Source organism: Oenanthe melanoleuca, chromosome 2 (assembly GCF_029582105.1).
Source record: "Oenanthe melanoleuca isolate GR-GAL-2019-014 chromosome 2, OMel1.0, whole genome shotgun sequence".
In the NCBI taxonomy this organism is placed as follows: domain Eukaryota; kingdom Metazoa; phylum Chordata; class Aves; order Passeriformes; family Muscicapidae; genus Oenanthe; species Oenanthe melanoleuca.
Window position 1 is genome coordinate 108,812,181 of NC_079335.1, and position 18,099 is coordinate 108,830,279.

The 18,099-nt window shown below is 41.1% G+C and overlaps 1 protein-coding gene across 2 annotated transcripts in view; it reads right to left on the reverse strand.

The window, feature by feature from the left end:
- The window catches only part of TGFBR2 (transforming growth factor beta receptor 2), a 59,670-nt gene that overhangs the window by 28,361 nt on the left and 13,210 nt on the right, over positions 1 to 18,099 (reverse strand). For both annotated transcript variants that reach the window (XM_056484354.1, XM_056484353.1), the window contains 2 exons: positions 4,037 to 4,208; positions 2,188 to 2,378 (listed from right to left, as the gene is read on the reverse strand). In XM_056484354.1, the coding sequence (XP_056340329.1) occupies positions 2,188 to 2,378; positions 4,037 to 4,208 (363 nt within the window). The remainder of the gene's footprint in view (positions 1 to 2,187; positions 2,379 to 4,036; positions 4,209 to 18,099) is intronic.

An 18,099-nucleotide genomic window follows, 5' to 3' on the forward strand; every position in this document is an offset into this window, starting at 1 on the left:
TTGTCTTGCTCTCTAAAATTACAGAATGTGCAAAACCACTGCAAAAAAATTCTTGTTCTGGTCTACAAGAAATGTAGAGAAAAAAAATCCCACAAGAACAATGTACAGAATAGATCTGGATGACAGTCATTCCAAAGGCAAAATTATTACAGGCCATTATCTAGTTGTCTGGAGGAGCCATGGACCAGCTGGCTGTGATGTTCTGCTCAAAGTTAAACACAGACAGGAAACCGCATGTCTGATACTGTAAAAATCGTTTGTCTTCCTGCCATGGCTAACCAGGCAAGCAACCCAAAGGGGCTGTTTTCATTTAAAAGAAACACTAATCCACAACAATAAAAAAAGGAATGACAAAGCCTCAATTCTCCCCCCTCCTGACTGGAGTTAATGCCTGTGTTTGTGAATGAACTGGAAATGTTACAAAGTGAAGTTTTACATTACTTTAATTTTTATCTGTAGTTATTCACTTAATACATATGAATGCAGCACATGGTTTTCATGAGTCACCTGAAGTGCTTACAGCACGTGACCTAGAAGGAAAGGCTCCACTTGGAAGAGTGAAAGGAATTTAGGTAAAAAGGCTGGGTTTAAATTTCTACTACTCCTTTTAGGTTTGATCTGGAAGTGTGAGTGAGCTGCAGAGCTGGCAGGAATAAAGGCACTTGGTGCTGAATTTCTCAAACAGTTTTCATAACCATACACACCAAAGACACACATTTATCAGTGATTGCATTCAGCTACATAGCTCCAGGAAAAACAGCTAAAACGTGGCTAACTTATAACAATTTAGCCAAAATCCACAAGGGTGTGGTTCATGTTGCACAAAAACACTAGACAGCTGACACAGAGTAAAATCTCTGCTCTGGGAACACATTCTCTTCAATAAAAGCAAGGCAATCTTTTAGAATTAGGTCCTGGGTGTACCACTTGTGCTCATATCAATACCAGTATATACTCCAAATCCTTTAAAGATCACCCAAGTAAGGGTTGGTCATACAAGCACAGATCAGCAGTCAGGCTGTCTGGTTTCAAATCAAGCTTGGGGAGGGGATGAAGAAGATGGGGACGAGGGGTGGCACCAGATATGGATAGCCTGGGCCAAGGGAAGCAAAGACTTGCTAGCTTGCTCTTGGCTGATTTGGTGTGGTTTTATGACCTAAACTAGTTGGCCTTGTTGGAGGCTGGGAAGTGAGAGCTACAATTGCTCACACAGTCATTCACCTCAGTGCAGTCACACACCATGTTTCCCAGGAGTGGAAACAGCATCCCAACCCTTCTTTATCTCAGGTAACAAGGACCTAATTACACCCTTCTCTGAGGAACTTACAGGTGATGAGGATGGGTGTAGAAGTGTGTGCACACAAGTTTCTCCATAGGAGACCTCGCTCTTGCCTGTGAGAAACCTGTCTTTGTCTCAGTAAAAGAATCACAGCAGGTAGGACAAAATAAAGCACAAGGGGTGTGTGCACCTGTGCACATCTGTGTGTGCAGCATGAGGTCCAGCAGCACTGCACACACCTGCACTGCCCTCACTGTGCCTGCAGTGGCCTCTATCAGAGCTCAGGGAGTAGAATGGGATGGGTTATGCACGTGTGGTTTGGTCTGTACTCACAGTTCCCTGGTTTAACTGAACTCATGTACACTTCCTTGTGCCCTGGTAGGTGTGAGGGAACATATTCCCCAGAGAAGGAGCCTAGCTTCTTGAATGACCACAGGAGAGGTGCAGATGGTCAGTTACACCAGAGAAGCTGACTTAAAATTCACATCTTGTCAGGTTACCAACAACATCTCTCTATGCAGATAACACACTGTGGCAATTCAGCTTTTTAGAAGAGGCAGGACCTTAAAAACAGCATTTGCTTTTAGTTTAGATTTTATAATGTAAATAGCATGTGTTGAATTTTGATCTGCCAACAGAACAACTATAAACATCTTGCTTTCATCTTCTATTAGCCTTTAAGTGCAATATCTTGAGCTTACTTCAAAATGAGGACAGCCTGGCAGGAAGAAGTACCCTCAAAACACAGAAAAGAAAGGCTGTGATTTTTCAAGATTCAAAAAAGACCAAAATAGCTCCTGCCATTAGAAGTTCTCCCCCACAAAATGCAGTTCCAAAGGACATCAGTATAACACAGTTAATATTACTTGCAAGGAATGTAGGAATGCAAGGTAAATGATAAAACCTACCTGGTGTAAAAATGAGCATATCATTGCATTCTTCACCTGTGCAGGAGCACATGAACATCAATCCCCCATCGTCCTTCTTTTCCCTCATCAAACACTGCTCTGAATGATAGTCATCCAAAAAGTGACCATACAGTGTTTCCTGGGGATCATGGCATATTGTTTCTAATGTCACATTTTCATCATTCTGTCTCCTGAAAAGGAAAAGGAGAAAACTGAAATAAAAAAGGAATATTTTGTAAAGGAGTCAGACAGGACTGTGACTGCCCAATATTAATCTCTTTTGAGAATATAAATGGCATTTAAAGAGCATCATATGACCTTCTCTGTCTTTCCTGAATGGGGTAAATTTGGCAGTGTCTGGGCTCCTCACATTTGTGCAATGGCACAGCTATTCCTGTATCATATTCCCGCTAAGCTCACAAGAGCGCCTCTGAAAATCTCACTTGGAATTATTCAAGCTGATGCTCAATGAACTGCTGTGAACTTCAGAACATACTTTTGGTTTTTGTGGTCATTCAGCAGACAGTAAAAATCTGTGGGAAATTACGATAAAAATGGAATTATTTCCTCAAAATCTGAGGAATTTCTAGTAAGTCGGTCTTTTCATTTTGCTTTTGAAGCCTATAATCAACACAGTTTGTGCACTGAAGGAGTTATATACAAAAAAAACCCCTCAACCATCCAAAAAAACCCCAGCACAGTACCAATCATAAAAATTGATGCAACTTAGAGTTGCCTCACAGTCAGGGAAATATTTACAGCTGATAATCTGGACCATATTTATATGTTTTGTCCTGGTCCACAGATTTAATTTCATTGACAAAAGACTTGAAAGTGCACAGAGCACTTTAGAGCTCTCAACTTACTTGCCTTTTGGATAAATGGTCATGAAAAATCCAAAATGCATCTTAAATTGTACAACAGCTCCTTTTTATGGCAATAATAGATACTATGACACACTAAAGAAGCACAGGACAAATACAGAAAAAACCACTGATCTGGACTGATCCTGAACTGAAATGCCTACTCCCAATTATGCTGAACATCTCAAGTCAATGGAAACAACTAATCCCCCAGCACATGAATTCGTTACATCCCTCTGTAAGTGGTTCTAATTATTTTACTAAATCAGCAGCAATGCTGCAAACACTCAGTTATGTTCCTTTAGTCCAGTTATTAACTTGCTAAGAGTGCTTCTGGCTTTCTTTGGTAGGACTGGATTCCCATTCCTGGAAGGGCAAGAGAAGCCTCAGTTTTTAGACTGGAACACATTAAAGCAAATAAATCCTTAAAAAAGTATTACAGCTCATTTTCATAAACTCTTGATTTCTTTGAATGTAGACATAGCACCATGCCTTCATCAAAGTCTCTACACACACAAAAGTTTTTTCTCATTAGGAGGAAGTATTTCTACTCATGGCAATCATGGCAATAAGCCTCTTGTGATAAATCTAAATAATCTAGCTTCCTTGAAACCTGAGAGAGAATTGTCTTTGTTCAGCAACTGTCACTAAAATCCTCTCTTGAGCCTCAAATCTGTTTCTACTCTTGAGTTCTATGGGTGGATACAGCTTAATGGCTTGCACAAAGCCATGCCTTTTTTCCAATAACAGCTTAAGGTGGAACAGAACTGTTTTAGAAGAAAAAAATTCCCCAGAACATTTCATATCAGAATTGTTAACCTCAAGCAACTCTCGGTATGCTGTGCAGAGATATGAGTTGGAAGCAGGAGAACAAAGCCTGCTGAGGTAGCAGGGACATTCTGAATATCAGAGCAATTGAGGAAAGCAATAAGCAATGATGAATGAGGGTTTGCTCCTGCTCCCACCTGTAAGAAGAAATAACTTACCATATAGCAACACAGACTTCACTACTCCTCTCACAGATAGAAGTGATGTTGCAGTTGCTCCTGCACTGATGTTGGTTTGAGCACGTTGTTACTTTAATATCACAAAATTTGCATAGGTTTGGCATTTTCAGTCCACCTTCCTTATTTCTGTCTACAGGTGATGTAAATTCAGCTTAAGGAAAAAAAAAAAAAGTAAACTCAATAATGGTAGATGATCAGACTGCATTATTGCTTATTATGAAGATAAGGTTTTCATCAGCAGAAAATATTTCCTCCCAACTTAAATTAGAAAATCTTTGATCTTTCACAGCTACCAATTTTCTTGACAACAAGGTAAGTGCCACGATGTCAGGACCAGGTTAATCAAAGTGAACTTGAAAGGCGAAATGAACTTCTACTGACTTCAGAGGGAGCAAAAGTTGCTTTGTAGTTTGCAGAATCAGGCATTTTCCAAAACCAGTTTGCACTGAAACAGCTCCTCTGCACTCACCCATTTGCATTGCTCACAGGCAGCATTTCTGTCCCCCATGTACAACACTACATCATGGTCTGTGTGCCACAGGAACTGTGGGTTCCATGGTGAGAATGCACATTAGCTCATTATAACACATGCACATTAGCATCATTAGAACATGGACCAGGATGAATTTTGCAGTTTTGTCTTTACTAACCTAAGGCATAACCTAGGGTCATCCCTAATCTGATTACTGTTCACACATAAAAACCACAGAGATGGAACAGACTTGGATCTTAAGGTAGGTGGTCTGCCAGAGGTTGTGGGTGAAACTTGAGCTAGAGATGCAATAGGGCACCTGTGCAGCTCATGGGAGCTACTGCAGGAGTCTAACTGGGTAACTGCAGGGGACTTGAGCTCAAACTAACTTGGAATGATAGCCTGTCTTGTAGATGCCTGCTTTGACCCAACACCTACTTTTCTGCACCCAGAAACTGAATAATTACATGCTTACTGGTTCCAAGCCTTAGTACTCACATCTGCTTCAGTGTGGCAGCAGTAAGGAAAGTGATTTTTTTTTTGTGCCAGTGTTTAAACTTCGGGAAACATACTTTTAGCTCAAAAACTATTTTGAAAGGACAGTGTAAGTACAAGGAACAGAAAACGCTGACACAAACTTCTTTCTAAAGCTGAAACAAACATGCAACTATCTGAAGTGGAGCAGACAACAACAGTTTCAGTCTGACTCACTCTGCAATGTAATTGGAAAAGTAGGGTGAACCACTTTGAGGAGATACTGGCCTTACATGCAGCACAGCCCCTCTCCTGTAGCCACCTGCATGTTAAAACTCTGTTTGTATTGCTTTCTGTGGCCAAATGTTGCTAGTCAACCCATAACAGGCAACCAGGGATTTATAATTTCCCCCTCTCTACTCAATTAGCTGAGAAATCAATTTTTTCCTTGTAGAACTTCACTCTTTACTACCATTAGACTATTTTATTACAGGAAATAAATATACATGATTTTTCCAGGAGGAAATAAAAGGGCCTCTTGCTAACATTTTCAATGGATTTCTGAACCATTGTGAGGGACTGAGAGAAGAGTCTTCTCTCTTTATCTAAATCACATCCTTCTCATCACTAGCATGCTCTGGTACTGATCTCAGTTTCTGATGCCACTATAATCAGTGGCAAAACTTCCAGTTGTTTTATGGTATAGAAGAAGATGCTACACAGAGGGGATGGTTAGGATGAGCTCACTGGGTGTGGCAGTGCACTCCCCCCTGCTTTTGGCTCAAGGGAGAGCTCACTGGTGTGGGCTGCACCTGGCTCAAAGCTGGACTCTGGGAAGACAGATAACAACACAATAGCTGAGGGCCATAAAACTTACTCAGCAGCTGAGGGCTGGCTGAGCATGCGCCAAACAAAACACAGCTGGATGCAAATACTGCTATAAGCCAATCATCTAACTCCATAAATAGGGAACAGCCCAGGGTCTGCTGAGCTCTCCTGCACAGCAGTGGGCTGCATGCCAGCATCTCCCCTTGAACAGAAATGCCTCTTGAGGCTGCTCCTTGAGGCTGAGAGAATCCTTATTGCATCAAATAGTAAGTGAAAGGGGAATAAGCATGCTGAAACTTCGAAATTTTGCCTAAGTGAAATAAAGGACTGCTTGTGCACATACAATCCTTTAGACGAGCTCCTAGCCTGGAACTAGGTCTGGATCTGGATCTGGATATTTTTCCAGCCACACCTGGAAATCCCCTGAGAAAGGGATGAGGGGGTCCTTTCTGAACCTCATAACTCAACATGAGGGTGTCTCTGACAGTTTTGTCCCACCTTGTCCTCTATGCAGCAAATAATCAAGAGTACATTGTCATCAAAGCTTGCTATAGCATTGTCACGTGTACTATCAAACTTATTAAAAATAAACATTACTACTTTTCTCTTCCAAAGGAAGTGTGTCACCCCATTTGCAACACTGGGAGCACTTACATGGGTGGAGAATGCTAGCAGTATATTACGGCCTGGCAGAATTTTAAGCCCCAGGTAAATATTTCTTGTTCTTAATTATAAGTGTTGCAACAACTCCCAGTAGTCATAGAGGAACAGAGCCTCATTGAAGTAGGTGTGGTAGGAAGTCAGAAGGTCTTGAATGCAGTGTTCTGTGAAATACATGTCAATGTAATCCTCACTATGGCAAATCTCTTCTGGATGGTGCCTCTTACTTACCACAGGCTGAAGAGAAACTAACAGCTATCAACTTATCTAGGTTGCAGTAATGATTGAAACAACCTGATAGTGAGGGACTGTCCCTCTACCCAGAAAAAAAATGATCCATGGTCCCAAAAGCTTGGAATACAGACAAATACTGATGGTGAGGTGAAGTGACTCACCCAAATGTACACAGGAAACCTGTGGCAGGGTGCCAAGCATCTCAGAACTGAGCAGAGGGGAAGGCATCTGCTGCTCAAACTGCAAAAACTTCAGCTGCATCTCTGCTGCTTTCAGCTCTGAGCCCACATGGTGGCTCTGGCAGGATGGATGCCTCTGCCATACACATGACTCAGTCCCCTCCAGTGTCCAAGCACTGGAGCCAAGAGCCACAGGAAGGTGGGTCCTTAGGTAAACTATTTCAAGCACATTGTATTTGTTGAGAGAAAGGGTTCGGTTGCTATGCTGTCCCTGGCTGTGCCAGGTTCTGCCAAGGCTCACCCAATGGAACAAATGGATGAAAATAAATACATTTGGACCTCTTCCAAGGAAGGATATCTGAACCAAAATACTTCATTAAAAAAAAAAAAAAAAAAAAAAAAAGAGCCATAAAGCAGCAATCCCCTGTAAGGTCACAAACTTTAAGTTTCTAAGGTAGGCATTAGTTTAATCACTAGCAACAGTAGCAAAAGGTTGGGCAGTTAGGCCCAGGTAATTTCTGATCAGGTTTAATTACTGTCAAAAGCTAATGGGGTTTAGGGACTTCCAGAACTGACTACATTTGTATTTTCTCCCTGAAATTCTTTCAACAGAGGCTGACAGATCAGTGACTTTTTATTCATGCCTCTGGCAGTTCAAAGAACTGTCTAAACTGCACAGGTGGACAAATTTTATTCCATGCTTTAACATTTGGTTTAAAGTGAGACTTTTACTTTCCCTAAGACTGCCATAATGTTCTAGCAGGTGTTGTTGTGTTGTTTGTTGTTACTCCTTGGCCTTGTCTACTGTGATAACCCATCTAGCTCCAAACTAAAGCCAAGTTTGACTTTTTCTATCTGATGCTGGAACCACACCCTGCAGATGGCCTGAGAGGAAATCTGGAGTTAGATAGGAACTCTGACATCACTCCTTGATCACACCCTGCTACTCTGAGGACTTAGAAATCCTGAGAAGATGGGTCTTCTTCCAAGTCACATGAACTCATACCTATCTTAAATCAACAAAATCCTGCCTGGAGACTGACTAATTAGTGGGATTCCTTCCTAGGAAAGTATATTCACTTATTCCCTGAGGGACTCATAAGCAAGGACTGGTTCAGGACCAGCAGATTGCTCCTCTTCTTCTAATCACTTAAATGTTCATCTCTAAAAATATTTGACTATCCTGCTGCACACTTCATGCCACACGAGCCAAATCCTCAAGATTTTCTCCTGTTAAGACAACCAAAGTCACTTGAACGCTGTGAACAGAAGGAACCTTTGATTTTGCATGGGGAAAAAAAAAAAAGTGGATATAATAAAAAAATCACTGGAGAAATCACAGATTTGCACCCGTGAATAAAGCCATCCTAAAATGTGTACTTGTCTCCTAAAATTTGAATTTGCCATCCACTGTCTAATGTTAGTTTTCTTATTTTGACTTTTACAGGAAGCCTAATTCTAGCTTTCCTTGCTTTGTTGTCCATAAAGAGGGTTCCATATAAAAGACTGTGGTTTCTTTGCTATGAAACTTTCAGCCAACCAGGTCAGCAGAGATCAGCCACTGTGGCTGAAATGCATGGAACAACCTATGGGCTGGACATAGTGGAAAAGACACTAGAGCACTCAATTAGAATTAGCAGTCACATGGATTCTGGTGGAGCCAGGCTTGCAGAACATGATTTCTCTTCTATGGTTCACATCTTTATTTATGATTTCTTGGGACATCATAAGCAGGATACCTCACCCAAAGTCTAATGACTTGGCTTGAAGTGGTTTGCTTTGCATGTGTTGCCTGTAGACATGTAACTTCTATTGAGGTCTAATGTTGTAGTTTACTTTTCTCTTATTTTTAATATCTTTACAGAATTCTCACAAGATTAACAACATTAAATAAAGCCCAAACCAACATGCTGTCTTTCTGGAAATATCTATGCTGAAAAACTTTTTATGTCTTAGGATGCACTTCAGAAACAACAGCCAATTTCTCTTACTATCTTGTAAAATCCTGTCACAGCACTTCTATTCTCTGCAGTCTCTGGCACATGCATACTTATAAAACAGCAGGCAGATCCCACCCCTCCCCCCAGAAAAAAAACTGCTGAGGGAGATCTTGGGATGGGAACTCAGCTACTCAGCTGCTGTGAGATAATTCCACCTGACGGGAGAGATTTTAGGATTTCTCTCCACGACATCATGGAAATGTGCCAGGAGGACAATGCCTTCAATGCCTTTATCAGAGAGCCTTGAAGCTGATTGTCCTTGTTCTCCCAAAGAGCACAGCTCCATGACATCATCTATCCATGTTTGGAAAGCACAGCAGCAGCTATGAAGAGCATCCAAACTGTATTGCCTTCTCATCCAACAGAAAGGAACTGTAGTAAACACAGTGTGACTTCTGCTTTGACTACTATCCCCAGGACATGATTTACAGCCCCAGTGGAACTTTGACAGTTATGGAGGCACTGCCACCTTCATTAAATTTGCCTTACACATATTGATGAATTACTGGCAGAAGTGAGAGAGCCAAGGAAAATATGTGATCTGAGCTTTGCTTTCAAGACCTGGATGTATATCTTGATGGCTATTCTTAATTATACTAATTATGCCCAGTGTGGTAATATAAGGAAGTGAAGATGGAAACTTAATCAATCCTAAAGATTAAAAAAAAAAATCATGAGTTACAAAATCACAAGACTAGCCAGACAGATCATGGAAATAAAGGAAGGGAAAAAACACAACTGAAAAAAAACCCAAATGCCAAGCAACCAAAAAAACAACTTCTGGGTTCTCCCTTGCCATTGCTGGCTATACTCTTAAGAGTGATTTTTGAGACATTTTTTGAAACTTTAGCCAAGAACAGCATATCACCTGGTAACTCCCACCATAGCACCTTTGGGGTAACCCTATGAAATATGTATTTTCAGTTTTTCAGTTGCAGCTGCCATTTCTAAGCTCAATGTCATCTGAGCTGAAAGAGAGTCACTCTGGTACACACTCCTATTTTCACCATGTGAGTATTGAGCTCACAGTGCTCACACTATCTTGGACACTACTTTTGGTACAGTCCTTTATCTCAATTATGAGTTACCCCAGCAGGATTGCCATGTGTACAGGACTTTTGTGATTTTGTGACTGTTTCTATTAAGATTAACAACAATGATTATCAGGAGTGCTGGGACAGCCTCTGTAAAGCTAAATATGCGCTATCTTTTACGTGTGACTAAAATATGTCAGAGGAAAACAGGTTCCATGAATGTTTAACTATCCCTGTGGCAGGACTCCAGGAACCACATTCCTCTGGACTGGTTTGCAGAATCTCTCAGCCTCGATCTTTATCATACATAGTCACAGATCACTGACTACCACAGAGCACAACAGCTGCCTTAGTCAGTACTTAAAGTTGTGCCTTTAAGTGTACTGATTGCACTTTTGCAAACTTCAGGGGCTCAGCAATGGACAAAAGCCAAAATAGCTTCCTGTTTGAACACAGTACTTTGTGAACTACTTGGAGGAAATGCATGTCATGCCTTCCCCCTGCCATGTAAAAGCTTTTGCCCATCATATGAAAAAGTGCAATTCACACCTATCACACCAAAAATGACTTGGTGTGGTCCACAGGCTTTTTTGAGTCCTGTGTGACTTGCTCTTCAGCCGTGACTGAGAAGTCTGGTAGGAAAGAAGAGTGCAGACTAGGTAAGCCATGTTGAGAGTCTGACCTAGCCAGGAGTAGTTTGGCCACCCACAGCTGAAGGAAGGTCAAAGGAGAAGAAAGGAAAGCCAGAAAGCCACCGATGAACTGCACTGGATTTGGGACACCACCATTTCTCACCTACCAGCAGGCAAGGCATAGGGTAAGGTCCATGCAGAGGGAAAAGACAAAAGGAGCAGGAGTTGGAAAACTTCATTTAACTCGCCTCTGCAGTAGAAGTGCCTGGCTTTTAACAGCAAGTGGAAGTGGCAAAACTTTGCTTTAGGGATTGCTGCAGGCATTGACACAGGCACAGAATCTAATCTGGCAGGAGCTGGGGGAAGGGAGACAACCAGAGAAAATAAGAGAGGGAACAGCACACTAAGCTGGAGATCCTGAAGATGAAAATAATTTTTGCATTTAAAGCATTAATATACCACTATTTTTATCCACTATTTCCAAAATGAGGGATCATTAGCAGTTTTAATCATGGGCTACGCTATTAAACGTGCCTAAGAACAGATCTCACTGTCGTGACTCCTGACTGACAGCAGAGCAGGTGAGTGGAGACTCCAGCTCAGCACTTACAATAGGAGGGTGAAAGCATTCTGAAAACATTATTGTGATGCCTCAAGTAATGAGATGGATTTTCAACTGTGGATTGTTAACTTGCAGCACATTTTCTGGCCACTATTACGCACTCCATGGTAGGTGGAACAAAAGAATATTGTCTCCAAGCAGAGAGGGTAAAAAAAATCTAAATGATGGCTTCCCATAGGCTTAAATGGACTTTTCATGGACATTTCATCTTCTCATGACTTTAACCCACAGCCTCCCTAACAAAGCTGGTAAACAGCACACAGCACTGGAGAACCATATGCGATATAACACCAAGCTCAATTTATTCAGTTGTGACTACAGGGTCCAGGTTTTTTTCTGCATAATGCATTGAATTTGGAATTTACTTGAAGTTGTCTTTGGTGGTTAAGCCCTCCTGGGACTTCACATATACAATGGACATTGAACACAGCAATGCTCATCTGCTTCTCAAGATTAGCAAAAACAGCTTTCCTGCTTTGTTGGAATAATGATTCACGGTTCAGAACTGACATTTGCATAACTAACTCTGACCTGTGCACTAAGAAGCATATCCCACATCTAAACCTCCTTTTTTGTTCTCCCCTGCTCAGTGAAAGCTGCCATCACTTCACTTGAAACAGAGCTGAAATAGTATAAACACTTCAGCTTTGTACAAATATTATTTTTCCAACTTATATGGTCTGAAAATAGACAGCAGCCATTCAAGCATAATACAGTTATTTCTGTGATAGTTTTTCATGACAGATGAGTCTCTGTGAAGACCCCCTAACATTTAGAACATATATAATTAGGAACAATTCTGACTCAGAAGTACACAAATATGCCTCTGCTCTCTGCTACAGAACCTTGCCAGTACAAACTCGTGCAATTGTACCTTATTCATAGCTTGAATGGTTTCTGAACCCACTGCATCTCTTCCTTCAGACAGCTAAGAAAGCCTGTTTATAGTAACCTGCTTCTCTCCTGTTCCCTGAGTAATCACACTACCACCTGCCTGTTTCAAAATATGAGAGAACTCTTAATTCCTCATAATAGCAATGGGGAAGGTGAATCATTTGTCCTGATGGAGGCCCATATTCCCTCCAAAAGCTTAGTTTATATTTTTTCCCCTTATGTGTCTTACAACAAAAGTAATGAGGAACATCCATCTTAAAGAGCCATCTACCCTGTTTTCAAGGGCTTATTTATTAAACTCCCAGCTTCCAACAGGGAAATTCAGAAGCCCACCCAGTACAGGTGGAACATAACTTATTTGCTAAAAATGTTATGACTAAGCTATTCCTATTAGCCATGAAGCATTCCACAGACACACCCTGGCACTTCAGCTTATCTGCAAGGCTACTGAATGTTCTCAGTGTCACGTGCAAACTGAAAAGCCCTTGAGATCATAAAAGAAAGTGATGATTTTCTTAAGGTAACAGGGCTGCTTATTGGGAGGCATCACTTTCTTACTTACAAGCAGTCCTAACGGCCTGTCTTGGGATATCTGCTTAATGCAAAGGCAATCTTGTCTGCCTTTGTAGGTGCATCCTCACTGGACAGGCTACAGTTGGGAGGAAAGCAGAGAAGTTTTGTAGCCTGTCTCAGGTTGAGGGATTGCATCTTCTGTTTAACTTCTGGGCAACAGAACACATTAGGATCCACGGTGCAGGCAAAGAGGCAACTTTCAAAAGTGTTAGGATCTTCCTGCTGTAATACGTTGCCAAACTCTGCCACCCTTTCCATGGGGAACTGTAGTTGTGGTACTTGTGATGGACAGAGTCGGTGGGCACATGGGTACAGTTCCCATTTTTCCCTTAAAATGACAATTATTGTGCTGGTTCTTCACTGTGACAGCAGAGCAGGGTGTGCAGGGGGAGCCCTGCCCTCAACTCCTACAGACCACTGCACCACCAAAGACACAGAGAAACCTGAAATAGTAACATTCTCGCTTGGCCAAACACTCACAAATTACATTCCTACAGGACTTCACTCTTGTTTAGTATAAGACTTCATCCTGCTTAACTTTCTGAAAGGCTGCAAGAAACTAAGTGCTGGCCTGGCACACACACACCATCAGATGAGTTTATTGTATTTAATTAAAGGGGTGGAGTTTTAAAAGTTTTCATGTGGATCATCAAATCCTGTTTAAGCTGGATCCTGTTAAGTTACCTCAGTACAGGTTGTATTAGGAACAAGTCAAGTCAGACTCAAAATAAGACTTACCACAAATAAAGTTGTTGTGGTTTATTCAATTACTTTAAAATCAGCTATAAGTTCAAGAGGTCTGAATTCTGTATGTGAAAAAAACTTTTGTTTGTTACCTGATTATCTACCTGCAGCATTTTCAGCAGTAATAAGGAAGGCTGGATAGACAGCAGAAAATAATCTCTTCCAAATGCAAAATGGAAATTATTTGAAGACTGTTCTCTACACTGGCAGCATACTCAGAAACTCAAGTGGCAAAAAGCCAAATCTTTCTGCTGAAACTACAGTTAACTCTCCCTAGTTAACCCTTGCTATAGCTAAACTCTTGCCAAATGTATACCCTCTATTGCATTCAAAAGATATATATACTAAGATAAGTAAAACAAAGAGGAAATGAAATAATAACTAGAAGTTGCTGTGGCTTGCCAGGAGTTAATACAGGTGAGCAGATATTTATTAATACTCTTTATTCACTCAGGAGACTGGCAGACACTTCCAAACCCTCTCTGGTCTCAGAGACTTACCTCCAGGAAAGGTTATGAGAATATGTTACTTTGGGGGAAGACTTTTGCTTGCTTTTTAGAGTAGTGGAAATGAAGCACAGACATAAACACTGCGACAAATCACACAAAACAGGAAAGTCAAAGTTGTGTCTGACTCCCACAGGTTCCCTTTGATACAGCCAGGTTGCCTGGTGAATCAGAAAAAGCATCACTCCTGCATTTGCCATTTTACACTTTTAATTCTCATTTTTATTTGCTTTGCTAGTGTGCCATAAAAACTGCTGACACACACTTTCCTGACAGGTTTGGAAGTCAGAAAGCCATACCCATCTTCCCTTTTGAAAGCCATACCCATTTTCCTTCTGGCCACATGTAGCTTTACAGAGACCTCATCAGATCCCTCCTTTGGGGATCCCAGTGCAAAGGTGCCCTTACATACACATCTCTTCTGACATCTTATTTTAATGTTTCTTTCTTACGCAAAGAAATGATGTATTTTGAGAACAACAATTGTCTGACTCATGGAGAAATCATCAGACCATTTTCAGAAAAATGACAAATCTGTTTCTAAAGCATTGTGAACACAACAGATCCTCGCTTTTTCCCTTTCTTCCCTTTCTCTCTAGTGAGGCCATAGGGGAATATCTGCACAAAGAATTTTGCAAACAACATCACTCATGCTCCCCTGCTCATTATTAGTCCACATCCCTCGTTGCACTTTCTCCTCCCTCCCGGAGGAATCAGACCACACCTTACCACACCTCCCTCCCCTCCAAAGGGCAGCCTGACCCAGAAGAGTTCTCCAGTCTGGACATCTATCTGACAACACAAACACAATGAAGAATGTGGTTTGAGGAGCAGCAACCCACAGCTGGGGTAAGGCAAAACTGCACATTTCAGCTGCAGTAGGGCTGCTGAGGGCAGAGAAAAGTCTCTGTGGGTCTGTGGCTGGAGCTACTGCTGGGGAAAGGTCAGGCTGCCCAGCATGGCAGGGACATGGGGACCTGCTGTCTGCTGCTGTCTCCAGCCCACAGTCTGCTTTCAAATGTTACTTGCCCTGAGACAGGAGGTGTCACAGCCCTTCCAGGAGAGGAAACAGGGCTCTGCAGTTAGTCCTTTCTGCCAGGCATCCTCACTGCCAGGGCAGATGGGATTTGCTTAGGACTCATCAGCACGGGTTATGATGCTTTGGGGAGCACTCCAAGGATCGATGTTTCTTTCCAGACATATCTGCAGAAACACCTCAGGCCTCATACTTGATTAAATCCACTGTAAAAGTAGATTGGAGGTTATTTTGATTTTGAAGTACAGAAAAAGGGCCTTTGGTGTCTCAAGTTAACACTCATGTGAGACATCTGAGAGGACAGGTACTACTCTCTGTGACTGTTTCTTCAGCAGTACAGAGACCTATCAGATGCTTCCTCTCCACAGGATGCTAGAAGTCTTTTTTTAGAATACAATTTTTTTCAAGAGGAAGAATATGAAAGGTACAGAGAGTATGTGAACCATATATATCTGTCTGACATGAAACATTTGATTTTGCTGCAGTTCTGTAACGCAAACACAAAAAAATAAAATTCAACCAGTCACCCCAATTCTGCTTTGTTTCACTGGTAAAGTGTGATGAATATTTACCTGAAACTGCCACTAGTCTGGGAAAACACTCTGAAAACCCAGACAAAAGTTTTACCTTTTGTTCTGAAACTTCTGCTGAACTGCAGCTTGTATCTCTGATTTTAAAGATCCTGATTCTGACTATAATTCCTTTCTCTAAACTGGAATCAAGGTCCTGTGGACCAAAGAAAAAAACCTTAGTCAAACAAAGCCAAACCCAAATAATGGATTTGGGATTTAAAAAAAATAAAGGAAATCAAAAGCAATTCTAAAATATAACACTGTAATTGGAATGGGCTGCATCTGTTCAAATATCAGTTTAAGCATCACATTTACAAGTAAGAATACTTCAGAATTATGAAGCACGAGGGGCAGAAATAACATAAGACATAAAAAGATTTTATGCCCAATGGCATGTTTTGGAGCACATAAATTGCAGGCCTGCCATTCAGTGCTTTAACTTCACCTAGGCAGAGATATTTGGGCAGAAGCCTCTTGCTCTTTTTCCATGCACAGCTCTGTAGTGAGTCTGCACTGGCCCTTCACAAGCTCACCCCTTGTGTTTGCTGCAGAAGCGAGTTCCAGCTGTGAGCTAGGGGGTGCTTTGTGCCTCCAGCCAGAACCCACATTCCTTAGGCATGATTTTAGCAACCTATACAGCCAGGATTGGAGCAAACTTTAGTTCCTGAGGCCATCTTAATCAAGGATGAGGTCTGCATGGCAAGATCTCTATCTGTGCAACAGAAAACTGCTTGTGTGTACACTGGTTGCTGCTGAACCAAACCAGAATTTCCATGGTATTTTGTAACACTCCAGTAAGTGTGGGGAGAAGCTGTGTGCACATAAAGACTCACAGCTGCCCAATCAAAATAAGTATTTAAATGGATTAACCAGACAACTGTTCTTTCCAACTCGCTATCGTTACACAGCTACATAAATCAGAGGGATTTATAAATATTTGTTTTTCCAGATAAAAGGAGGATATTAGTGGGGTTTTTTAAAGTACATTCACTGCCCCTATCTGTTCCTCCCAGCCATTAACAAACAAACAAGGAAACAAAAACAAAAACAAGGAAGTTATGCATGCAAAAATTGTAGTAACAATTTTAGACTTGGGAATTTTGATTCAAGCTTAACATAAAAAGACAAGTTAATAATGTAAGCAGCATGAAAGACCTGATTTTATTTAGGTTTTTGAAGACCTCTGAACTCAAGGAATATTTGAGAGATCTGGAATTTAAGTCAAGGCACATTCCATGACTAGAGGATGCTATGATAAGACAGAATCCTCTGCATTTTCTTTCTCTAGACCTGAATATAATCCTTCCTAGTCTATTTGAAAAACTGTTTCCAAATAAGAAGACTCATTTAACAAGTCCACATCCTTAACACACACACAGAGGCTCCTCTGTCAGCTACTGATGGGCAAATATGTTTATGCGGAAGCTCTGCTCAGAGCTCCTTTTTACTGTGAGAAGCCATTTTCCTCCAGGAAAATGGTGTTTATGAGCCATTCTGCCCCCACACAGCAAGATTTGAATGACAGATTCAGGAAAACAGTATTAAAAAGAAATTACTCTCTTTCATAATCCATCAGCTCAGCTAAAATAGTAAATCAGAGGAAAGTTAGACACAAATGTAATCCCCTAGGAGTAGAATCGCTTTGAATAGATTTGAAGAAAAATACATATCCTTCTCAAATTCTGTAGCTTGGATGGTTATATTTGTCTCTGTCAAGTTACATGCAAAGAAGCAGAATAATGGAATTCAATACCCTGGGGATATGGTATCTTGATAGATGCATCTAACTGCCACAACTATTAATGGGAATTATATACTGAGTATTGAGAAAAGGGCATACGCATAAAACTACACACTTTTAATGACATTCAACCTTGGGAAAACTCTTTTTCAGACTCCTGTTGCAAAGATCCTACTGCTGTGGCATACTGTTAGTGAGTTATCAGATTTCTTGGTAAAGAAGTATCTCTTTCAACAAAGCAGCATCTCCTTTGTCTGCCAACAGTAAATTTGCTAACATATCCCCCGGGTATTAGCTGTTCCTTTTCATGCATTTGCAAATTACTCCCTCCAGTTACCTTTGAGACTGTGAATCCCTAGCTGGCAATACCACCCTGCTGAAATAAGGGTACGAATGATCAGCTTATTTTCTACTGGAGGTCGAAATTTTACTGGGCTTAAAATAAAATAAAAGCCACAAGTGAAACCTGCCCATTCTGAAAAAAATAGGTGTTTCACCCTTAACTACCTTTCTTGAAACTTCACTGAAAGGTCCTTATATTTGCCATTATTTCTCAATCCCATCCAAAGAGAATTATTTCACCATATCATAAAACTGAATATTTTAGGGACACTTGCATCTATGTGAGTGCATGATCCACTCACATTAAAAAGAATTAACCATGGACACTTAAAGACCTGCATGTAGGAATAGAACATTTCTCATTATGTACAACAAACACTGCTTGTAGCACCCAGCCCCCAGCAGGAATTGCATTATAGTCTAAGGGGAGGACATTCTCACATAAGGTGCTGCTCAGCAGGAAGGGATTTGCCAATATAAAATGTTTAGTCAACCTGCC